Source organism: Oryza brachyantha, chromosome 3, assembly GCF_000231095.2.
Source record: "Oryza brachyantha chromosome 3, ObraRS2, whole genome shotgun sequence".
Lineage (NCBI taxonomy): Eukaryota > Viridiplantae > Streptophyta > Magnoliopsida > Poales > Poaceae > Oryza > Oryza brachyantha.
In genome coordinates this window covers 6,774,460-6,798,920 of record NC_023165.2, presented here as the reverse complement: position 1 = coordinate 6,798,920, position 24,461 = coordinate 6,774,460, and the positions used below count along the sequence as shown (strand labels likewise).

At 42.2% G+C, this 24,461-nt stretch overlaps 5 protein-coding genes across 7 annotated transcripts; 3 read left to right on the top strand and 2 right to left on the bottom strand.

The window, feature by feature from the left end:
* The first annotated feature begins 3,816 nt into the window (after positions 1 to 3,816).
* Positions 3,817 to 8,020, top strand: LOC102709442 (HVA22-like protein i). Its single transcript, XM_006649687.2, has 7 exons — positions 3,817 to 4,069; positions 4,160 to 4,204; positions 5,090 to 5,188; positions 5,274 to 5,330; positions 5,416 to 5,479; positions 5,556 to 5,774; positions 7,200 to 8,020. Exons 2-7 carry the CDS (start codon positions 4,173 to 4,175, stop codon positions 7,734 to 7,736), a joined length of 1,008 nt encoding a protein of 335 aa, XP_006649750.1. The 5' UTR covers positions 3,817 to 4,069; positions 4,160 to 4,172; the 3' UTR covers positions 7,737 to 8,020.
* Positions 8,021 to 9,436: 1,416 nt separating this feature from the next.
* On the top strand, positions 9,437 to 13,141 carry LOC102709156. The gene is made up of 5 exons (XM_006649685.3): positions 9,437 to 9,897; positions 11,399 to 11,695; positions 11,807 to 12,025; positions 12,110 to 12,238; positions 12,424 to 13,141. The coding sequence occupies exons 1-5, from the start codon at positions 9,595 to 9,597 to the stop codon at positions 12,637 to 12,639; spliced, it is 1,164 nt and encodes a 387-aa protein (XP_006649748.2). The 5' UTR covers positions 9,437 to 9,594; the 3' UTR covers positions 12,640 to 13,141.
* Positions 13,142 to 13,254: 113 nt separating this feature from the next.
* On the bottom strand, positions 13,255 to 15,926 carry LOC102708876 (transcription initiation factor TFIID subunit 11). 3 transcript variants are annotated; one of them, XM_015835507.2, is made up of 6 exons: positions 15,509 to 15,926; positions 15,077 to 15,163; positions 14,917 to 14,997; positions 14,708 to 14,833; positions 14,556 to 14,626; positions 13,255 to 13,858 (listed from the first exon to the last, which is right to left on the bottom strand). In XM_015835507.2, exons 1-6 carry the CDS (start codon positions 15,830 to 15,832, stop codon positions 13,564 to 13,566), a joined length of 984 nt encoding a protein of 327 aa, XP_015690993.1. In that variant the 5' UTR covers positions 15,833 to 15,926; the 3' UTR covers positions 13,255 to 13,563. The 3 variants fall into 3 exon arrangements, with proteins under 3 accessions (XP_015690993.1, XP_015690995.1, XP_006649747.1); XM_015835509.2 differs by having other exon boundaries at positions 14,708 to 14,830; XM_006649684.3 differs by having other exon boundaries at positions 13,258 to 13,858; positions 14,708 to 14,842; positions 15,509 to 15,921.
* Positions 15,927 to 17,242: 1,316 nt separating this feature from the next.
* On the top strand, positions 17,243 to 18,068 carry LOC102708596. The gene has a single exon (XM_006649683.3). The coding sequence runs from the start codon at positions 17,429 to 17,431 to the stop codon at positions 17,819 to 17,821; it is 393 nt and encodes a 130-aa protein (XP_006649746.1). The 5' UTR covers positions 17,243 to 17,428; the 3' UTR covers positions 17,822 to 18,068.
* A 4,071-nt stretch (positions 18,069 to 22,139) lies between these two features.
* On the bottom strand, positions 22,140 to 23,094 carry LOC102708316 (peamaclein-like). The gene is made up of 4 exons (XM_006649682.2): positions 23,027 to 23,094; positions 22,667 to 22,708; positions 22,558 to 22,588; positions 22,140 to 22,400 (listed from the first exon to the last, which is right to left on the bottom strand). Exons 1-4 carry the CDS (start codon positions 23,075 to 23,077, stop codon positions 22,219 to 22,221), a joined length of 306 nt encoding a protein of 101 aa, XP_006649745.1. The 5' UTR covers positions 23,078 to 23,094; the 3' UTR covers positions 22,140 to 22,218.
* Between the last annotated feature and the right edge of the window lie 1,367 nt (positions 23,095 to 24,461).

Below are 24,461 nucleotides of genomic sequence, written 5' to 3'. Positions count from 1 at the left end.
GGTGCTAAACATGGTTACTCTAATTACATTGTCACAATGATACACGGGGCCGTATATGAGTGAACGACATGTAGGCGAGAGGGAGAGACTATGCGAGATGTCTTATATATGTAATCAACGTTTTCAGATATTCCTCAGCTGCAGGCGGCATCAGCTCCAAATTTTACCAGTCCATCCAATATTTGAATTGTTTAAAAATCAGGTGGCCTAAGTCCTGGAAATGTGGACAGTTTGAGTTGGTTTGGATTGAGATCAGAAACTTGATTATATCCATCACTCAGGGATTAACTATTCCACAGGGTTATAGGTGTGTTAGGCTATCTTTAATTTGGTGGATAAGATTGATGTTCCTGGATTTATATGCCAAATAACAGTATAACAATACCATCAAAGAGCAGTTAGATGAGCCTATATATATATAAAAAATTTCTGCCGGTTTGTTGACATTATACATCACGGATGATCTCACACTGACAAAGTGAGCAAAGATTGGACAAGTGACAGTACACACATGAGCTACATGGTTACCAACTGCCTGAAATTATATACTGGCATTCGGTCTGTAATTGGTCAACTTTTAATAACCACTATTAGTGGAAAGTATATATGTTGATCTCCACACCTTTCACAGAAATTATTTGCACAGTTTTGTTTGTGAAGCTCGTACATACATGATGTGGCCACTGCCTGTCTGGGGGGGGGGGGGGGAGTGGGGAATGGCAGCAATTATGATAAAATAATAAAGATAATTAAAGTAGGGTTAGGTTGCCGTGACATAAGAACAAACCAACCAACTGAACCCTGATGAAACATATCAGTGTCAATGCATCCATGACATTAGTGACCGATCACTAAACTGCCTATCCCCTCACCTACCAATTATGATTCCAGAGGCCCATCTATCTATTTATCGATAGAAAAATGATGAGTACCAGGACGAAGAAACAATGGGAAATTAACAGATCTGCATCAGCCGTCCTCAACTTCCTCTCCTCTCTGTTGACGTCAAGGGAAATATTACAGTGTACAGTGCAGAGTTCATATAGCACAATTGGCTTCCATTTGTTACAGCCGTTGTTGTAGATGGAGATGCTGGTACCAACTTGTTACTGGCAGCGAGACACCCAGACACACAGGACATAACGTAGGACAAAAGAAGTGTACAGTATTACGGAGAGAACATGGGTGCCATAACCAGATAAGCTGACAGCTACGCTCCGAGCATCGTAGTAGACATTGAATCTGACATCACGCACGTATTTCAGCAATCCATGGCATAACAATCTCTTTAATAGCTCGCTAATAAAGGATCTGATGGTGCTGGCGGTTTGCAAGTTGCAAGACTCCCATCTAGACCGGGGATCCGCGACTCGAGATCTGACGGATATTTACTTTATTAGGGTACGGGTATTGGTTAAATGTATTATCCGTGGGTAAATAAACAGGTAAATACCTTCACCCAACGGGTACGTGGGTACAAGAACGTTCATATGATACCTATACCCGTTTACCCGTGGGTAATAAATACCCGGAAACCCAAATGAACATTCTGGCCCATATATGAAATTAGGCTAGCCCAATATGAAACCCTAAGTATTTAAGCCTCAACCCATATATGAAATTACGTGGATTTATATATTGTCTACTACTATTTACTATTTAAGTACTACTTGATGAGATTTATGGTATTGTGTGACTGATGTAGATGTCTTGTCGTTGGCTGGTTGCTACAATTGGATCAAAATATTTTGTGTTATTTTTATTGTCATGTCAAATTTGACGGGTAAATAGGTGACTAGCGGGTGAGGCTTACCCAGGCGGGTACGGGTATGGAGAATTTTTTTATACCCGTGACGGGTATGAGGATTTTAGTGGGTCTAAATTTCAATGGTGGGTATGAATATAGGGTACCAATACCCAATGAGTATTTACCCATTGCTATCCTTAATCCCATCATTTGTAGACTCTCCCTTGGGTTATCTGTAAGATGCGAATTGAACATTCTTATAATTTTATATATAAATATATAAAGGTAACTAAAGCACGGTGTACATGATGATTTCCCAAAGTATTTTTGTAGCAAAGGAGTTCCACTGCACCAAACACGCACCTCGCTCCTCCTACTAGATGCGATGCCGATCGCGATCGATCGGATCCATCCACATGTCCTGATTTCAGGGGCACCACGGTAATGTATTTGTCGGGGGTACCAGATACACCGAGGCATAAAAAGGTAGCCAGGACGACGCAGGTAGGTAGTCAGTAGTCCAGATTGGGAGAGCCGGCCCTCCTCGTCGCCCATGCACGGCAAATCATGGGACGGGATGGATGCCCGTCCAAAAGCCCGAAACGTGCACGCTCACGTGCGCGCGTGCACCTCCAACCGACAAACCCCCTCGTTTCGTCTCGTCTCGTCCCGTCACGGCGAGCGGCGGTGGTGCACTGCGCGCGCATGTGTGTTTCGCCGGATTCGACCGGGTGATCGCCGCCAGCATGTGCGCGCACCGCGCAGGCAGGAGAGCCAGCCGGGCTAGGCCACGCCCCAACTCGTGCAGGATTCATGTCCTCTGCCATATTCGTAGAAAAATAGAATTCCATGATATAATAACATAATTGCAATGGGAAGATATTTTTTAGTACACGGGTATATGTACATCCGTTACTTGCATGTCATCTAAATAGTCATTAAAAAATATAAAAAATTGACAAGATAGTTTAATATGAGTTATATCACTCCACCAATATGCAAGTTTAAATTCAACTTCTACAAGTTGTAATAACAGAAACAATTATAAATATCCGTATACTTAGTTTCAGTTTTATTTGTTTTTTTAGTTTTATTTGTTTTTTTGCTACAATTTGTAGACGTTGAATTTAAACTTGCATGTTTGTGGAGTGACATAACTCATATTAATCTATCTTGTCTTTTTTTTATATATTTTTAATGACTATTTAGATGACATGCGAGCACAGCAGCCGTGTAATAAAAACTATTTCCTAATTGCAATGATAACAATGTAATGGTATTTGTGGAGAGGATCCCATCCTCTCGTGCACGGGTTGGCCGAGGCCGATGCGTCCAACCGATCGAGCCAAATTGCACGGCGCGAGGCCGAGGTTTGCTCAGATTCGCAGTGCGCCATGACCCACAACCGACTACGGCCACCACCAACCTGGGCGCACCACCATGCTACACTATGCGATCCCTGTATCTGAGCCGTGTGTTCAAAGCTGCCTCTGGTTACACCACCGGCTTAACCACTTTGCCACTTTAGCCTTTCACGGGTCAGGAATTCAGGGATGCAGTTGGTCATCAAGGGGAAAAATAGAAAAGCTTACCGATGAGATCAGCGCCATGATTGTACGGCTGGAGTGAAGCCCCACCCATGTAGGTATATAGATTCACTGGCAATCATTGATACATAACCATGGCATTCACCCTAGGGAAGGAAAGAAAAAAATAACTAAAACCAAATGATTCAACGGTTGCATTGCCGAGTGCATAACAACTACATCAGGAGAAAGGTTCTAGGTTCATGAGAGTAAATCGTCGGATGGGAGTAACAGATAACAAGTACTTCAACGGTTGCATTGTCAAGCTCGAATTTATAAATTTATTACGTTATGAGAAAGGTCCATGAGACGAAATCGTCATCGTCAAATTGGAGTGAAAAAAAAAAACAGGGTTAAAATACAGCGGGTTGAAACATTGTTTTTCAGTTTTTTTTGTTACACGAGAGAGGGACTGAAGGAGACATGGGGCATTTATATTGGGTTAAAGAAATGCTCTCAGGTACAAAAAGAAACAGAGGAGGAGAAGGGCTCGGGACCGTCGGGTTGGTTGGAGCTCGAGCCGAGCTGACGGCCGCGACGTGCTCGCCTCTTCTTCTCCTCTCTCTCGGCATTACCACCACCGCATTACCGGCAAAATTTAGTTAAGCCGCGGCAGAGGAGGGGGAGGGATAGCGCAGAGGAAGCGGAGGAACGGGAGAGGGCGAGCTCCTGGCCGTCTCTCTCCGCTCTCGCCATTCCTCGGTCGTCTTCCTCCCGGATCCATCTCCTAAAAGAGGTTCTTTTGCGGGTGCCTGTTCCAGATTCTTTTGGTTGTCTGGTGTGCGGTGATGTGTTTCTGATTCGTGTCGGTTCTGAATGTGCGCAGGAGGTCGGCGAAGATGATGGGCGGATTCCTCTCCAGGGTTCTCCTGTAAGCAATCCCCCCCCCCCCCCTGAATCTTGATACGTGCTCTTGCGAAGTTGACATTTTGAGCCTGGATGGAAGCTGTTAAAGCCATGCGTCTCCAGTTTTGTTTTTGTTTTCTTGAGACGAGGATGCACGTGTGTCCATTCCGGGGGCGCAGTCTCCTTTGTTTGTCCTCTGTTCTTTCACCCTTAATAGTATATATGCTGTTTTGTTTGGGTAAAAAATTTCGCGAGATGCGTTTCTTTGTGTCGATTTGTTCACCTCATTCTTCGGCTTGAAATCGGGAGGGGAGAGCACGCAACGCATTCAAAAAATATGTAATATTTATTGTTCTCGAGGAGGATGGGACCAAATTTTCAATGCATTGCACAACGGTCAAAGGCTCTCGTTTATTCTTAACAGATTGATTCTTTTTTTAAAAGATTGCTGTCTCACGATCGTGTCTATCGGAATCTAAGAATCGGATAATGGTTCTCACATTCTGCATTAGCCAAAGCTCAATTTTAGGCTCTGATTGGGGACAAATATACCCCGAATTTTTGTCCTTTTGGCATGCTTCATCCGCAGTTTTCTATAATTTAAGCCTGTTGGTGTACGTAGATCAGGATGCGTATGTATGTTAACTTCTCCTCTTTAATGTAAGTGCCTTGGAAATTTACCTCTCCAAGAACATGCTGATGTTCAAACTTCAAATGCATCTTCGAAATGGTCAACTGCTCCTTTCTGTGGATTATTTTGGAGCTCAGCGAAAAAAGAATAACTAGAAAGACATTCTTTTACTCTGAATAATATCACTTAAAAGAAAGCATAAGCATTTTGTTTATGGTGTGGATAGAAATAGAACAAGTATATGCCATTTATGATCTGGCTTATGCCAATTGCATATAGGTTGGCCTTTGGCTATGCCTATCCTGCATACGAGTGCTACAAGACTGTCGAACTGAACAAACCAGAGATTGAGCAGCTCATATTTTGGTGTCAGTATTGGTAAGATGATTCTTTCAAATATATGATCATGACATTATTCTTCATGAATATTTTTCAAACGTTTAGTTTTGTTTATTGTGTCTAGGATTCTAGTAGCTCTGATGACGGTTTTGGAGAGATTTGGAGATTTTACAATATCATGGTAAGACTGCCAAATGGTCCTTTTTGTTATCCCTCTTTTTAACAGACTCTGACATTAGTTGTATCATGCACTGCTTGTGCTGAAGGTTACCGTTTTACTCAGAAGCAAAGCTGATGTTCTTTATATACTTGTGGTACCCTAAGACAAAGGTACTAAATTTGTCACTTGCAGCTTCTGGTTTAGATGTTTTTCTGTACATTGTATTGACATGTGCCTTCATTGTAGGGAACTACCTACATTTATGGGACTTTCTTTAGGCCCTATATTTCACAGCATGAGAATGAAATCGACCGTAATTTGCTTGAGATAAGAGCTCGGGCCACTGATGTTGTTGTCCTTTATTTTCAAAAGGCTGCTACTGCAGGACAGAATACTTTCTTTGACGTTTTGAAGTATGTTGCTTCGCAGTCACCATCTCAGAAGTCAAGGCAACAACCTTCTCAGGTACTAACCATCACACTGTATCATGCTTTGCTTCTTCAAAGCTGTACACTGAACCAACCATGTTTATTTTAACTGTGAGAAATGATCGAATTCACCATAATTGTGTAGTCACTAAAGTTTTCAAGTTTTTTTACGTGTTCTTCTAAAGCAACTCTAACTATGTTGTCTTGCTAGTTTGTTAACTATGTTTTTCGTGTGCAAGAAGATTTTACTACTACTGCAGCACTGCCATGAACCTATCACACATTGACTTGGTGTCTGCACTTCGCAGTTAATTTCTGCGTAGACTATAGGAACAGGAATAACTGAAATAAGTCCATTTGCAACCCCCCCCCCCCAACCCACCCCGACCCAAAACCTTGCAGAAAGTCCATTTTGCATCCTGATATGAGGTCTCTGGTCTCTGAGCATCTATTACATGAGCATTGCAAACACATATAAGGGTGCGAGCATATGAACTTTTCAGTAGAGCCACAATTGATTTGTGCTAAATTTTGTTTTATATTAACATGTTGAAATCTTGTATGATTTACTAGGTTCTCTTATTTCAGTTATGCCATCCTAATTCCTAGATAATATTATGGTGACATAAAAACTTCATGATTTCATTGGGCTATATATAATATTTTTTTAATATGTACACGCACATGGGATTACCAAATACACAATCTTGGGAATATCAATATACATGGGATTACCAAATACAAAATGTTTGGAATATCAATATCTGCACTTTAATAATGCAATAATGTCTGCCTTTTTCTACTGCTTCATAAAACACCTGTCCATCTGTCCTATTTGACTGGGGGTTATTAGTATGACTTAATCCATTTGGCATTGCATTAGCTTCTGAAATAACAGCTCCCTCTTTTATTTTCATACTTTGGATATAGTGAGTTAGAAACTGGTTGAAAGTATGATCTTTGGAGGCTTAATATCTGAGATTTAATGCCCCCTAAAGAAAACCAAAATCTTACCTGCAGACTGGCTACTATATTTTCTACAAGGTTCGGTAGCATCATACTATCCTCATGAGCCAAGTGAGCATAGTATGACTAACTCAACTAATGCTAGTTTTTTCTTCGTTTTGCTCTTACATGAATGGTGGGCAGTATTTGGTGTATGAATGTACTGAATCTGTTATACACCTAACATATTTTGAACTTATCATGTGCTAAATAGTTTGTGGGCACTTACCTGTCAAGTCTCAAGCTTATGTCGACAAGTTCAAACATTGCTCTCATTTGAATTCCGAATTCATGTGAATCGATACTCATTTTCGTCTCATGTCATAGGATTAAACATGTTGAAGTAGAATTAACTAATTATCCATTATCCACGTGTGTTCCCCACTCTTTACTTTCTTTCTTGCTCTTTTAGTTTCAACAGCTGATGTACTTAAGTTCATGCTCTGATTCCCTGCAGGAGCCACAGCAGCCAAAACAGCAGCAGGCACCACTACAACAGCAGCAGCAACCGCAAAAGCAAGCACCAACTGTTATGCGCAGATCAGCATCTATTGCTGCTCGGCAAGCTGCAATGGCACAGCAGTCTCAGGAGGCCAAGACGGTTCCATCTTCCCCCAAGATCAAGCGTCAAGCATCAGCAAAAGCTGCACCTGTGGCATCGACAAAGTCAACAGCAGCTGCAGCTCCGTCAGCAACAAAACCTGATGCCGATTCACCAAAGAAAAACGAGGCGACACCAGCTTCCTTGCAAGTACGAGCTCCAGCTACCAATGCCGATGCACCAACATCTGAGCCTAGTGCTCCACTCCCTGATGCAGAAGAAGCAGACAAGATGGCCATTGACGAGGCTGATGATGCTGTAGAGGGCACAGAAGAGGAGCTTGATCCTGTGCCAGGGGAGACAGTAGAAGAGAGACCAATGGAGGAGACGATTCGGGTGACACGCGCCAAGCTAAGGAGGCGTGCTGCTGCTGAGGATCCTGCAGGAAATTAACAGCAACCCATTCTTTCGTTGCATGTTGTGTTCATCTTTTTTGATTTTTAGATTGTCATGCTGCTTGGTGCATGTGGGAGATGTGTTGGTCTAATTGATCCTTCTGTTGTTCAAGAGTTGCCATTTTTTTTTCCCTGTGCTGTTTTCCTGTTTCTTCTGCTAGCCTGTTCGTGTGCTTGGAAGTTGTAAATAACACCGCATGTATGTATATATCGATTGGTGGCATGGCAAGGAATGCATGTTATCTTGAAACATAAGACATTTCAATCAGGCCATTCCGTCAGTACCCTGTCTCTATTGTCTGTTGAGCAATTTTACCATTACGGAGAAATTACCTCTATATATCAAAATTTAACCTGAGTTACAAAGTATGGTATACTTGCATTCTCAAAGACGATAAAATTGCTGTTTTCGGTTACCCTGGGGTTGTGTCTGAGCTATGCGCATTCCATCCAGTTCGCTTTCCAGAATACCAGATACACTGAAGAATCGAGAATTGCAATGAGTTGATTTTCTGAAGGTACTGGAGTCAAATGGTCAGCGTGGGAGTGCTCTCTTTTCTCTCTAAGAATTCAAGCTGAATTCTGGTTAGACGAGTGGCTGGACCTGACAGAATCGGTGGCCGCCGAATGCTCTTTTGTCTGAGCGGAGCAACCGTGGCCGCCTGGCCGGCCTAATGCTACCAAGAACAAAAGGTTAGTGCGGCCAACAACATCAGGGAAGCACTTGGGATGCTTCTGGAGCAGGCGAGGTTGAGCATGAGGCTGAAAGACAAACGATCTTACGTCAGTTAGATCTTCCACCTGTACACCTCACGGCGCTGACACGCGTTCAGAGCTACGTCACATGTGGAAACATAAGTGTGTTTTATTCTGTATATGAACAGGGCTTGATGGAGTGGTTAATGGTACTTATCAGACGGACACTTTCAGGAAAAGCATGGAACCAGCCCAAGTAAGTTCACACTAATCCAAAAACCGCTGCATATGCATGATTGATTCATTGATTGATGAGGTAAGTTTAGGCCTTTGTACTACAACAACATTAGGAGGACTTCATCAGTATAAACTCGTGCACCCAAGATTCCTTTTAGGCATCAGTGTAGATGATCTGGAGCAGGTGTCAATTGCCAAAAGCGTGACGAGACTTGAGAGGCTTGCAGTCCATCGGTTTGTCAAACCCTTCATTATCTCATCCAAGAAAACTTTTTCGTGTCCTATCTTTGCAGCTGTTCGGCGACACAGCTGGTCGTCGCTTGTTTTTTTCCTTTCTTTTCTCGCCGTCATCTCGACGGGACACGCACCGACCATGATGCCTTCTCCCACGGAAGAAGCAACCCAACCCAACACAACAACAAATCAGCCGTCTAACACTATCATCTTCTCACGTTGATGACGAATCACCAAACCAACAATACACTTCCAATGGTTTTAAGTTGATTTTAAGCTTTCCCGCGTAAATACCAAGTGCGCGCGTGATTACCCGCCATCATTCATCATGGCAAATTGACAATGGCGTAGTCGGCGTCACGATCAACACCGCGCGGGGAGGGGGAGCGAGCAAGTGGGCGCCGCCCCCCTACACGTGTCCCACGCCCCCGGGCGTCATCCAGCCGCCGACGCCGACGCCGACGCCGACGTCCCCGTCGACCTTTTCCCCGGCCGGTGCCTTTTCCGTTCCCCGCTTTTATTCTCCTCTTCCCCCCCCAACGGCGCGCGCAACCAAACGCCAAGACGCAAAGCGAGCTAGCTAGTGGAAGAGAAAGGCGGAGGCGTCACGAGACCGGTGCAACTTTTTTTCTTCTTCCTCTCCGGATCGATCGGTGCGTGCACGTGGGTGCGTATATATAGGGCGGCGGATGGAGAGGAGGAGCTGGTTCGGGAGGAGGAGGAGGAAGGCGCGGGGAGGCAGCGGCGGCGGCGGCGGCGGGGAGGCGGAGGCGGAGGAGAAGGTGGTGATGGACGGGTCAGAGATACGGGAGCTGGTGGAGGACAGGGAGGCGTTCGGCATGTTCGCGGAGAGCAAGTTCCGGGAGCTCGACGCCGACGCCGACGGCAGGCTGTCCGTGCGTGAGCTGCAGCCGGCGGTGGAGGGCATCGGAGCCGAGCTCGGGCTGCCGGCGCGCGGGTCCTCTCCCAACGCCGATCACATCTACTCCGAGGTACATATATAACGCCGCGAAAATCTGCGCCGCCGGCCTCCGGCCACTTCTTTGGACGTTGGAACAGATTGCCTACTGTTTCGTTAACAACTTCGTTAAGCTTTTCTCGCTAAGATAAACAGCCTAAACATTTTTGGGTGCTGCTTCTAGCATCAAAGCTCTCGGTTGAAACTTGAAACCTCAATGAAGCATGCTAACAGTTGCACAATTAATACAAAAGTTATTACTAAGTCGTGTTCTTGCTTACCTTCTTGTAAGGCTATTTTCTACCGAGTTCGGTATTCATGAATCGTACATGTGAATACATATGCACCTTGTACGGTTGTTTTCATGTAATGCTATTCTTGAGCAAATCTTTGCAATTCTTCGTCTAGAAAGTAGAAACTGTTTTTGACAAGTAGACGGGTCAATTCTAGTATTATTGCTTCCCTAGAAATAATTGCTCAATTATTGCAAGGACTAGTATTTAGTACTATCAGAGAACCAGAAAGAGACGTGGTCTTATCGCAAAGGAAAATGAGGATAGGAAAATTGTGGCTGATACATTTAGCAGGTCGATCATATGGTGACAGTCTTTTGTATTCTTTTATTAGCAATCTTTTAAGCTTTCAATTACTATGGCCGCGTTCGTTTGTGGGATAAGGAGGGTTAGTTATCCGGCACGGAAAACGTAGTAATAGATTAGTACATGATTAATTAATTATTTATTATTAAAAAATATAAAATAGATTAATATGATTTTTTAAACAACTTTCCTATAGAAATTTTTGCAAAAAATATACCATTTAGTAGTTCGGAAAACGTGCGAGTGAAAAACGAGGAGGTAAGATAACTTACCTCCTGTCGGCGAACGCGGCCTATGTAATAAGTGGATGTAGCGTCTGTGGAAGCAAAGGCCAGGATCCATTATGTAAAAAAAAATGGTAACAGTCTAGATCTTTGTTGATATCTATTCTTCTTGAGTAATAAAGCTTTTGTCTGCCTGAACTCCAGATTGGCAGAAAATAGACTTTACCATGCAATGCAGGATGAGGGTTTTCCCAAAGGTCCATGTCAAGATGCCCTCACCTTGAGTTAAGCATGCCATTGGAGAACCTAAAACGTCACCGTCCAATCCTACAATATCTTTTCCGAAGCAATGACATCAATTCTTAATAGTCACCCAGCTAATTCTTCAAAAACTTTCTTTTGTCGGCTTTCACGTGCTCGTAGATGCTGAGTCCAACAGCAGACAGGAACACTTGTGCAACCACGCAAATAGTAGCATTTTGGTAAATTTTGCTATTTTCCTTTTGTCACGTTTGATGTTTCTTGAATAATCCACTGGCAGCATCTTCTGCCGACGGCAGCCACTGGCTGGATCCATGGAAAAGTTCAGATTTTGTCGACCCATTTGTTTGTTCTGTTCACTGATTAGTGGACTAGTGACCGAGCATTCTCCTGTGGGATGACAGTATGACACACCGCTCTTACACACAGCACAAACCTGATACGCTTGCAGGCCATCAGCGAGCTCACTCATGGCAAGAAAGAAGAGGTGAGCAGGACAGAGTTCCAGGAGGTCCTGTCTGATATCCTCCTCGGCATCGCGGCTGGGCTCAAGAGGGACCCGATTGTCATACTGCGCATCGACGGCGAGGACTTGAGGGAGTTTGTTGAAAGCCCCAGGTATGAGCCAGAAGCTGCTGCCATCTTCTCCAAGATAGGTTCTGAAGATGTATCTCTGCGTCAGTGCCTGCTATCTGCTCTTCAGCTGCTGAATGTCGACAATGGAATGCCACCAGCATCTGACCCTTGGGTAAGTCAAAAGTGAATGCTTTTATATTGATATTAACAACGATAAATTGTAGCCGTGTGAATCGAATCATGGAGATGTCATTGAGAAAATATATCTGCGTGGCATTAACAGGTTGCGGAGAACCTTGTAGAGCCGGCATTGCAGAAACTCCCTGCCGGCCAGCTTGAGCAACCGACCTCCCAAGATGTCTTCTTGGAGCAGCTCAAGAAGCTCTTGAGCAACGTCGCTGAACGGCTTCAGGAGCAGCCTGTGATTGTGGCACACACTGAGAACACCTTCGACGGGAGTGGCGTCAAGAGGCTACTGAACAACAAATTCGAGCTGGACAAGGTATAGTTCATCCTTATGTTCTTATACAGTTTATTGGTCACTGACAATACTGATATATGGTGCATCACCTTGTTTATGTGCTAGTTGTTGGATTCTGTCTGGAGAGATGTACCCATAGAAAATAAGAACAAAGTATCCAAGGAGTACCTGATAGTCGCCCTAGATAAGATGGCTGATGCAGCAAGCTTACCACCTTACGGTGCTGTTAATCAGGTAAAAGGCACAGGCGCACAGCCTTTACTAGATTCTTTTATTTTCTTAAACAAATCAGCTTTTGTTAGTGACAAATGTCAAAGCATTAGACATCAAAGGCTACAACTTTTTTTAGCCAACAATATATGAGACCATAGTATTTTTGAGATCGAACTGAATCTTGGCTATTCTGAACATGTCTTTAGGTGGATGCCGTGGTGAATGAGGCGCTTAAGATGGTTAATGCTGATGACAGAATGACGGTAGATGAGGCTGCATTCAAGAAACTACTGACAGATGTCCTTGGAGCAGTGATGATGCAACTAAACGAACACCCGATCTTCGTCTCCACCAGCAGTGTAGTCCATGAGCCATTGTTCAGTTCATCCACACTGTTATCGAAATCATCGCCGAGTGAGTAAATTAAACGTAATGTGCATGATAGTGGACATAAGGTCTACCTACCAGCAGTGCCGTGATGTTGCTTTTTGTCTGATCACGCACTGCGGGGCATGGTTAGATTGGCTACAACCTGACGAGATGTAAAGACACACTTCGTCAACTTTGTTAGCCTGATTGGTGTATAAGTTTGGAATAAGCCTTTCAAGCTAGACAGATTGATCAATGGCAAATGCAACCATTTTGCAGTTTGCATCGGTTGGATTTGGGGGACTGCCTGTTCTCCAGGAACTCTTCAGTCCAGAGAACAATGATAATGTTACGATATACGTTCAGTTCAGAGGATAATGATAGATATACTATATACGAAACAAATCAGCTGTGTTTTTCTGCAAACTTCTGGATTGGAGACAACAATGGTTATATTTAGCTAAGTTATGTTAAGCCGCCTATTCGCTCACTGGGGCTTTTACGGTTCTTCGAGGTTTTCGTAGAATCTCCATCCATTTTGACATAAGAAATGAGATTGTGAAAAATCACAGGTTCAGGAATAATTTTGTGAACATACTACTAGTTTCAGTCAGTAAACTTTGCTCTGCTATTACCTGCGGGTGAAGAGCAGAACTTCGGTTGGAAATTGGCATGTGGACAGCCTCAACCTCAACACATACTTTTTCCTTGTAAAAAAATTGCAAACACTGCATAAGAATGATACAAACTGAACAATTTAAAACATTACTATTCATTCTGGTCTGGAAAACCATTGTCATTCCAGAATTCAGTAACAATGGAGCTTCTAAGCAGTGTGTTACTTCACTTCAGCATCCAGAGCTCATGCACGTCAATACATGGAAAGGGAAACCTCTCATTATTCCCTAAGGTTCCCTGCTTCAGCATAATGCCAACGATAAATGAAGAACATCCCATTTACTATAAGGATGAGACAACTAGCTATTAGTCTTTTGCCTTTTGGTCTTCGTCCTAGAAATAATGAAGTCGTCGTCGTCGTCGTCGTCATCAGTGTCACTGCTTGCCCTCCTCTTCTTCTGCGCCGTAGTCTTTGCAGAATCCTTGCCAACTGAGGTGGTTTTTGTAGCAGATGACAACTGTGTTTTCTTGGTTGGGGTGTCTGGCTTTCTCTTTGCAGTGGTTATTTTCACTGGTGACTTCAGTTTCTGGCCCTGTTTCTTCTCAAGGACCTTTCGAGCCACATCTGGTGGGAGTAAACCCCATTCCATCAACCTATACACATCCAAATGGTCAATGAAGAGGTTACTTTTCTTAAAACAGAGGAAAGTCCCAGCTTCAATTTTTTTTTTTGAATTTCTTTTAAACTAATGATTTAACAACTGCAAGTGACTAGGGTTTTGAAAAATGTCGTCTGACCAGTTAATGCTATGCAGTTAATGTTAACTACTGGGTTGTTGTGCTGGGGCTGTGGAGTAGAAAATGAAACAATTTGAGATCTGCTAACTGCTGAAAAAATTATTTGATTAGGACACCACTGGAAACCATCTGAAAACTGAACAGGTTTGTTGAAATAGTGAAAGATGAGCCTATTTAATGTAAACAAGGAGGTCGAATAAAAATCACTACGTGAGGATAGGGTGTACCAAATGGTAGAACATGATTATTAGCATTCAGAAGTAGTTTAGCTATTTGGCAGTCTTAAAGTTCCTCAAGCATCATATTATACTATCAGGCATGAAGATACAGAGAATGTTACCCTAGCCATGTGGTAACTGTAGTAACAAGTATATAATCAAAATCCAGAAAGATATCTACAAATGCCTAGTAAATCTTGCATTCATTCTTCAAGTGGTGTCTAATGATCACCAAGCAACATAATGGTATGAAGGTAAACCAAACAAGCTAAGGCTACAACTGGTTATCTTGTGATTAATTGAAATCATTCCATATTTGCAGAGAGATGTCTTACCAGGTTGCAGCCATCTCACTAGTGGGCACCTGCTCATAGAGTGATTCATAGAATATCCTCAGTGGATCCCTCTGCGGCGAAATATAGACTAAACACTTCCGTATGAAATAAATTAGAACTAACCCAATTGAAAAATGTTAGAATGGTCATACTTCTTGAGGAGGATCATGCTTCTGCCCTGGCAAATCATACACCTTTTTCTCTTTCTTCACCTTCTCTGCATCCCCCTTTCTGGTGGCAGCACCATTCCTTTCATCTTTTTTGGTATCTGCCTTCTTCTTTATTTTCTTTTCATCATTCACCGATTAAAGAACTAACTTAGAAACCAAGCAACAGAAGCTTAATTCAATAAATTGAATACCTTGGTATCATCTTCCAGGTCCTCATCTTTTATTTTCTTAACCTTTGAGGTCTTTGCATTACTTTTCTTTTGCGACTTTGGCTGAAATTTTCACATGTACTAACCTCAAAAACAGAGGAAGAAAATATATAGCTGGATTAAAGAGAAGATTAATTGCAACCTTGCATTCATCATCTGAATCGACTTCTTCCTTCTTAACCTTAGCCTTAGTATTGCTAATAGCGGTGCTTTTCTGCTTCTCACTTCCCTGAAAGACACAGCAATGAGGCGATATCTGTACAGGAATTTAGAAAAAAAAAATCTAGGGAAATCAGCAGACTGAACATCAATCTGGTAGTGGGAAAAGGTAGGAAACAATGCATGCTTCAAATTACAAAATGTAACTTGAGTAAATCGTTCTATGAGTGTACGAATATTGGCCATATAATAAATAAAAACCTAAAAGAGATTTCTAAATCGAAGGCAACCCTAGAACAAAATAATCATGAGCACCCATGAAAATCCTATCTTGCGCGCAATATGCACAAAATATCTAAACAACAAAGGCCACTACACTAATATCTCTATCCATCCAGGAAGGACCGGATCGAACCTTCTTGGACCGCGAGAGCGGCACATGGTAGTCACCGTCGTCGTCGTCATCCTCCTCCTCCTTCTTGGCTTTGGAGGCACCCGCATTGCCCGCCTTCTTGGCCCGAGAAACCGCGAGCGGCAGGTTGTCCTCGTCGTCGTCATCCTCCTCTTCCTCCTCTTTGTACTTGGAAGCGGGCGCATCGCTCGCCTTCTTCCTGCCCCGGGCATGCGAGATCGGCATGAAATCGTCGTCATCGTCGTCCTCTTCCTTCATCTTAGGGGCCCTCTGGACCGCCGCGGCGCCTGCGGATTTGGCGGCGGCGGCGGCGTCTTCTCCGGCCATCGCTGGGGTTGGGAGCGAGGGTTTTCGGAGTTTCGCGGTTGGAATTGGGGAGGACGCGAGACCGCGAGCCCGAGCAAGACAGGGAGACCACTGGATTTCTGATGACTATTTGGGCTCCGAAAGTTTTGTGCTGCTACTGTTATGCTTGGGCCTTTTACACGAAGTCTCGTATTATTTGGGCCTTTCCTGGGAAATTCTCCTCAGAGGGACACTTGCGGCCCATATACAGATACATATGCTGAATCATGGACGTATTCTTTTGGATATGATCGATGAGAAAAGATATATTATTTGATTTTGTGATAGTTATTTAATGATATAAATGTGGAATTAACTACTTCCTATGAAGCTAAAAATCTACTTTAAAATCGTTGATAAAAATGCACCATTTAGTGGTTTAGGAAGCATACGTATAAAAGCCAAGACAAAACCTGAGAAAAAGCTGTCCTAAATAACTCGACCCATATAGACAAAAGCAAACTTGCGTATCCAGATAACATAATATCAAAAAATATACTCTGGTGTACGCCAACCATGTACAGCAAAAATACTCCTATATCGTTTGACTGAGAAAGCGGAGTCCTGGCGATATGGTCGGGCAACTTGGTCTTAGGCAATGGAAGGCCCTCATGCTCTCCTCTTTTGGCCTAATACACTAACATATTAATTTTGGAATTGTTTCTGATATTTCGTAGTTTCTTTTCAGTATGGGCGTTAAGTCACTAAGAACTATATGTTTTAAGCATGATTTCTTTTCCTTCTAATACGTTGTCTATCGTGTTTCTGCATGTGGACATCAGAGTTCAGATCAGGCCCTCAACCATGTGGTACAGGTGTAGAAGATCCCGAGCTAGGTCTCGCTTTCCCTCACCTTTAGGCCCAAATTAAGGGCTGAGCTTAATTAGCGTGATCCACAATCTGGCGTTCGATTATTGTCCTGCTGCGGACCCCACACACCGCCGTGTTGACTAGACGAGAGATGGCTCCAGTGCGACAGCACCCGCAGCCACGCCCCCCTTAATCTACGTGTCTCTTCCTCGCTACCACATTGCTATTTTTATTTATACTTATAAGTTAAAATTTAAAATTTTAATTTTAATTTTAATTTAAAGTTTATTTTTTATTAACTTTTACACCGTTAAAGTATATATATAATTTTATTTATAAGTTATTTTTCGTTTACAAATATATTATTTAACTGATTACCTAAACCGCCCTCAAACTGGTTGATGTCATCGTTTTATTGGAAGAAGAAACTGCCCTGCAATGTCTAAGCACGCACAGTGAGCCAGTGACGGTGTGACACATACATGATCTGCTTCCACCTCTTGTACGTTTCTACTACCACCTGCCGCCGAGGCCGCGCGCCCGAGTCCACCGCTCCACGCGCGAGCCGTTGGTTCGTCCACGCGAACGCGAGCCATTTCATCTCCTCGCCCGCGCGGCGCGGCCACTTCCCCCACTACGCACCTTGGTAGTTACCCGCCCCTATCACCCCGCGCCTCGCCTCGCTCGCTTTCCCCTACTTCTCCTCTCCCGAGCGATTCACATCAAGAAGCGGAAGGAAGAGGAAGCGGCGGCGAGGTGCGATCGATCATGGCGTACCAGCGCGGGGAGACGTCGTCGATCGTGGAGGCGTTCACGCTGTCGCCGCTGCCGTACCCGGTGATCCTGATCCTGCTCATGGTGATGCTGCTGCTCGGGACGTCGTGGTTCTTCACGTACGAGGACTTCATGGAGGAGGCGGCGGAGCAGTTCAGCTGGGCGCTGCTGCTCGTGCCCGTCGCGCTCGTCCTCCTCATCCGCTGGATCTCCTCCGTCGAGACCTTCGACGGCTACTTCAGCTTCTACCCCTCCGAGCGCCGCTGGAACCGCTACGACCCAGGCCCCGCCGAGGGCAGCTCCCCCTGGGGCGTCGCCATGGTCGTCCTGCTCCTCCTCGTCCTCGCCTCCTTCCACTCCACCTTCCAGGACATGTGGAGGCCCTGATGATTAGTAGTACCACCCGTCTTCGGTTACACACGCCGGCCTATGCATACGTGTGGTCTCTCTGCGTGTACGTATACCTTGCTTGATTGCTTCCTTGCCTGCCGGTTAATTAGTTATCTATCTGTACATAATACAAGATATCGAGCTTGAGAGTTCTCAAAGAAGACTGTTAATCCGGTTTTGTAATTAACTCGTCTCAACTTCAGGTTTGGATTTTGTTCGGGATCGAATTTGTTCTCTCTTATTATCACTCCGTTTCTTCTTCTTCTTCTTCTAGTCACTCAATTATTGATTCTCTCCCTCCTTGTTAAATGGTACTTAATAGTACATGTCAATGACGACATGTGGGAGATTCTTTACTTTGTCAGCTGGTGCTGCTCTCTTCGGCATGAAGGGATGAATCGAGTACTGGCGTACCGTAGACTACTGCGTATGTAAGTATGGAACTCGATCCTTCCCTTCAAAACTTGGATGGCGACAGGAGCAATCATACTGCATAGGAGTACAGGAATCAATGAACAATATTACAAAGAGTGTTGGTATGATAGAAGTAGATACTGCAGAGTTTTAGATGAGGCTGGAGAGTTCGAACGCAGGCAATCATGGCACTTAATTGTTTGTTCGTTTATTTGTCCTGCCACTTTTTTCTTAAGAGAGGGAGTAGTAGAGTGGAGTACTCCTCCCTCTCAAAATAAACCAAATTTTTACTTTTTACATTTAATTTTTGACTCTTCGTCTTATTAAAAAAAATTGATGATATTTTTGTTTTTATTAGATGATAAATCATAAATAGTTGACTAATTTTTTTTAATTTTCTAAAAGTTTTTTAAATAAAACAGATGAAACCAAAAAATTGTTTTTTTTTGAAAGAGGGAGTATCCGAGAGTCGAGAGCTACGTAACGAAGTACTCCTCCTATATGATGCGTCTCCTCAGCCCATGCCTGTCGTGTCGTCCATCTCGTGTGCAGAAAGACGCGGACGCCACTCTGGCAAGCAAGGGTGAAGATGGGGCTTTTAACTTTTCGTCAATTTCATATGTTTTTATAACAGATTTGCTACTGGACTTATCTGTTATAAATTTATGAGGGTCCACATGACATAGACAGCGGCGGGTGATAAATCTATTTTAATCGCTTGTAATAATAGTGACAAAAAATTAAATTTCTCGAGGACGGGAGGGTGGTTGGGCCGTCCACGGTCGTCGTCGTGGCGTAATTCAATCCGGTGCACACGAAACCCTGCAGCAGCTAGCTTGCGGGTCGTTCGGTGTGGAATCGCCGCGCTGTGGTCGATCGAACAGCCGGGGCGATGGGCCGGCAGCCGGTTGCTGTTGCACCGTGAAAATGACCTCATCTCTGCCAGGAATCTCCCGTACGTGATTGGTGTCCATCGACCTGTCTCCTGTCACTTCCTGTGCACGTCCATCGAAACGTCTGCTGAACACAGCGACGAATTTTAGCAGAGATACCATTGTGCAGCTGAGCAGGTACCGTTGTCTGCCAGGCAGAACAACAGACGAGGGCCGAAACGGCGAGCAGCGATATCAAGTTATACCCAGCAGCATGTAAGCTTGGATCATCGGTTGCACACTTGGAATGATTCGGAGAGCAGAGCAGGGGAGCACGACGCATGATGGTGCCCACCAAACACGGTAATTAGGGCAAGGCTTTTGCCAAAAGGACTCCCGCTCGGTTGTTGCCGTGTCTTGGCGAATCTTTGGGCCGTCAAGGCCTTTTTAAGTTTTTCTGCAGGGATCGGATGCCTTTGGTGTGGATGGATGATGCTTCATGCCATGCTTTCTTTTGGGCAAGCCGTGTGCGGCCGACATATGTATGTAGGCAAGAAAGATATTCATTCCCTTTTTTGATGCGAAGCGCAGGAGGTACGGTTTTGAGAAGAATTTAAAGTTTTTAAGGAAATTTAATAGAAAAAATATATGTTGTATAGGTTGATATATAGTATAGTTTGTCAAAGAAATTCATGAAAATGTGTATTTTCGGCATAATTAAAAATCATAACCGAAAATTTCGGAGGAAAAAAATTAAAAAATAGCCTATTGCAAATAATATTTCGTAAGAAGATGGTTAATAATATTTTGTTTTTGAGTTATAATTAATTTGAACTAGACACACGTTGTACATAATGTTAAAATACACATATACAATGCTGGATATAGGAAAAATATGCATGAAGGAAAATTATATGTGCATGTTAGTACACACATATTTTGTTTGTAATAATGAGCAGTAGGTATATTTGTGACGTAACAATTAAAATGAAGTTGTTGTTACCCGTTATTGATGTGAATTATTTGGTGAAGGGGATATGACGATGTATGTTTGTATATTGCAATGTCAAGAATTTAGAAAAGATCATGTCAAAATTTTCTTATTTTCCATATAACATGTTCTAAATGTTATAAATATAGCCAAAAAATATTTTCTTATTTTTTTGTATTTTGCAGATTTTTTAAAGTTTTTTTTGCATTTGACATCTCACAAATTTTCTTGTTTTCAAATCTTCTCTCACAAATTTTCTTGTTTTTAAATCTTCCTCTCCCGCGGTTTTCGCAGCCAAAACCGCGCGGTTTTACACAGTTTCCGTCGTTCTCATATGCTGTTTCGGCAAGCATTAGTTGCGGTTACCGTGCGGTAACCGCGATTATCGCATGGTTTTGAATTTAAATTTTTTATTTTTAAATTCATCGTAGTATTTAAGGCATCCGTGGTTATGTGTGGTAACCGCGCTAATGGTTACTGCGGTAGGGAAGGTAGAAACGGGAAGTGGAACCTTGTGTGTTCTAGTCGATGAAAGCCAAAGTATTATCTGATTTTTAATAGTTATTTAATACTTTACACAGCCTTAGCCTCGTTTAGTCGGTCAGAAATCGTGCGTACAAAAGTTGAAATCAAAGAAAAAGCTAAGAATAATCTACCAAAAGAATGCTTGAAAATGCTTAATACAAGGACATGCTTGAATGGAAAAAATGTGCAGGACAAAATGATGATCTGTCTTGTGTTATGTTTAGAAGAAATTTGAGGAAAACAAGAGAATATCTTTTTTCAGTTGCCCTTTTAGTGTGGCATGTTGGTATAAAATTGGTTTTCAGTGGGACTATAATGTTGAACTACATCAGATGTTGAAATTGTCTAGGGTTTCTTTTGGCAGAAAAGACTTTATGAAAATTGTTTCAATTGCTTGCTGGAATATTTGGAGGCAGAGAAATGCTCTTATCTTTAGGAATATCCCTACAGTGGTGGAAAGTTGGTTTGGGAGTTTTAAGCAAGAAGTTCTCCTACATCTCGATGAAAGGAAATCTCAACGTTTCGGTTTCTTCCTGGATACAAGTAATTTTATTTTGGTTTTCTTTTCCTTTGTATTTATTGTACATTACCTCCTTTTATAAAATTTAAACTAATGGGCGAGGCCTGGTAGTATTTAAAGCTAAAAAAACACTATACAGAAAATCTTGAATCCTGTATATTTCTATACTATAAATTATTGAAACATTATTACATTAAGTGTATGTCAATACTGCCGTACTGGCGTAATGCCGTGTATGTGTTCAGTACTTGTGTAACGCAAGAGTACAACTTCAGATGTACCTGCTGTCCTATGGAGAGCTAGCTCCAAATGTCCATCTCTGTTAATCACTGTGAAGTCGTGATTGTAAAATATAGGTAAAATAATGGATGTATTGTGTTACTTCTTTCGGATAAATATGTAAAAGCTACGCATTATTTGAACTCGCCGTCGAAAAGAAAAAGGAGGACCTCGGCTAATGATGCACAGTTGGAAGTGCAGATTAATTCCTCTCTGATCTTGAACTGCTGATGTTGAGCGAGTCATAGGATTCCTAGCTATAAAATTTCCCTGGAAACTATCCACAGAAACATCGGAAATGCATGTTTAACAAAGAGCATAATGTTGGACAATCAGGTGATTATTTGTACTCAAAACACAATCACGTATTCAGTATATATTAGTACTAAGCTGGAGGATCTAAACAGCTGTGATTGTTCATCTAAATTCTGAAGGCATAGCATCCGTCAGAAATTCAGTTAGGCACAGTAACAAAATTGTGTGGTAATCAAGTACTGAAGATCAACACAGATGGGGCCGAAGATGTTTTGGCTCTAGTTTGATTTATTCATTAACATTCATATAAATATATAAATATAGAGGAGGCTAATAATATATTATAACATGCAACAGATATATTGCAGTAAAGGTTTGTTGGTAAATAGAATTCAAGCCTTTCATGAGGCAAGGTGATCTGACGACTGACGTTAACACAAATCTCTTCACAATTCTGTAGCCCAGCGTCAACAATTTTATTCATTTCCCATTGTGTACATTAATACGTGGTAAAAAAAAACTATGATTCATTGCTACGTCACGGGCACTTGGGGTTGCCCTGGCTGCTCTTCATGTTGTTGTAGCATGGGCACTCCTCCTTGTGTCCGTACGTGCCGGACGGAACACACAAGCATTTCTGGCAGCAGATGTTGCAGTACTTGAGGCATGGTTCCCGGTGCTTCGTTGCCGAGCAACGGTAGTCGCATTTCTGTGGGCATTCTGTTCATACATCGCAGGAGAGAATTCAGAATTTAAAGTAAGAGGTAATTGACGTTCTTGAGTCTTGACATTATATTATGAGATGGTACAAGAAGATACATAAACCCTGGCAAATAATCTGCAAGTCGAGGGAACGGGAATTTCAGTGTTTTATTACCTTGTATGGAGACAGAGCCTTCTGCAGAAGTCTACATTGCAAAAAATCATACGTCAAACCATCATAAAACTGCAAGAAATTGGCAATAGTGATACTAGTAATAACTTACCAGCTGGTAAGGTCCTCCATTAGTGCTCCCAGAAACTTCAGCCTGAAAAATAAACACATCTAAATAGTCAATGGGAGTCATCTTTTTGTTTTTTTGAGTAAAAAGGTCATACATCATGTTAGCAAATGGAAAATAATTTACGAATAAAACATTTATGTATAGTGTTCATAGCAAACTAAAAGTCAAGCCTAGAAAATAAACTACAATAAAAAACTTTAAAATCAACTCTAAATTTAAAGTTAAAAATTTAAATTTTGGCTTATAAGCTTAAACAACAGCCAGAAGATAGATACATATCTTGTGATTGGAGAAAATATGATTTTCATTTTCAAAGAACCGAAAAGAGAAGCTGTGGATTACCACAAGTGCCAACGCGAGCAAGAGCAAAATGGTGGAGAAAAAACGAGCCATAGCTGCTTCCTTGTTGAACTAGATACTGGTTTACTGCAGAGTGATTCTTGTGAGAAACTATTGCTTCTGACCGACATATATATATATATTGTCTAGTTCAGAGTTCTCTAGCATGCGAAACGCCCAAAAATAGCAAACGGGTGAATATAGAAACCGAAAATTTAAACGGGACGTTCCAAAATAAATTTAAGATGGTAGTAATTGTCCAAATAAATTAGTCGGGACCAGACTATCAACGGAGTCCATATACCCTTAAGAGCCTGCTAAATGCTAATGGATGGATACAGAAACATACTAAACGGTAGGTCTGAACAATGAATTTAAATGATAGTAGTTGTCCAAATGAAATTAATCTGAATTTAATTCAGTTCAGATTATCAAAAAGTAGCTTGTGTTGGAGGGTCCACTTGCGGATATGTGAGTGTAGTGTGCGTGCATTGTGTTGTTAATGCGCGTGCATCTCCGTCTAATCCTAAAAACAAAGAATTATGTCGAAATGTTTGTATTATGGTGTCCCCACCTAACTATTAAGTTGTATGACCATCCAAATTAATTCAAAAGGCTGAAACTAATGTGGGAAGGCCGGCAATCCACTTATATTTCAACGTTAGTTATCCATCATGTAGAGCTATGGGTTTCCCTTAAGCGATCAAGCCTCACACATTTGTAGAAGTTATTATTTAACTGTGTCGATTAGGATTCAAACTGAAGACATCACATTTTGTTTTGGTACTATAGAAACATGTAGAGGGGTTAAACATTAGGATGGTCAATTTTTGTCTACTTCTCTTACCTGAAAATTTGATCGAGACTTACTAGTAATGAAAGCTGAATTTGCTGGAGAGAACAAAGGGATCCGATACAAATTGGCTATTTACTTCCGTATGTACCTGGAATCTGAAGCGTAAGCTTTGACTAAATTTTCGTAAAAGAATCTAACTGGCATGTAAAACATGAGACCATTAGGCATTAGTCATGTTAAGGCACAAATCTCATATGGATATGGTGAAGACAAAAGACAAGATAATAAATCTGATATTCTCTAGCTCTACTTGTTTATCTAGTCTTCTATTGATCCTCTGCAGTATCACCATGTCATTGAAGTATCACTGCCACCCTCATCTTTTCACTTATGGTTATGCTTATAAGTTAATATTTGAATTTACAAGCTTAAATTTAGAGTTGATTTTGCAGTTTTTTCACCGGAGCTTATTTTCTAGCTTTGGATAGATCGCTAAAAATACATATATAGAATTTTTATTCACAAAATATTTTTTTTCAAATACATCATTTGTTTTATTTATGAAAAAGTCAAACAATCAACCCCTCGTGTCATCAAAGGTCGCCGACATATGGTCCTAGAGAAGATCGGGGCCCATGTAAA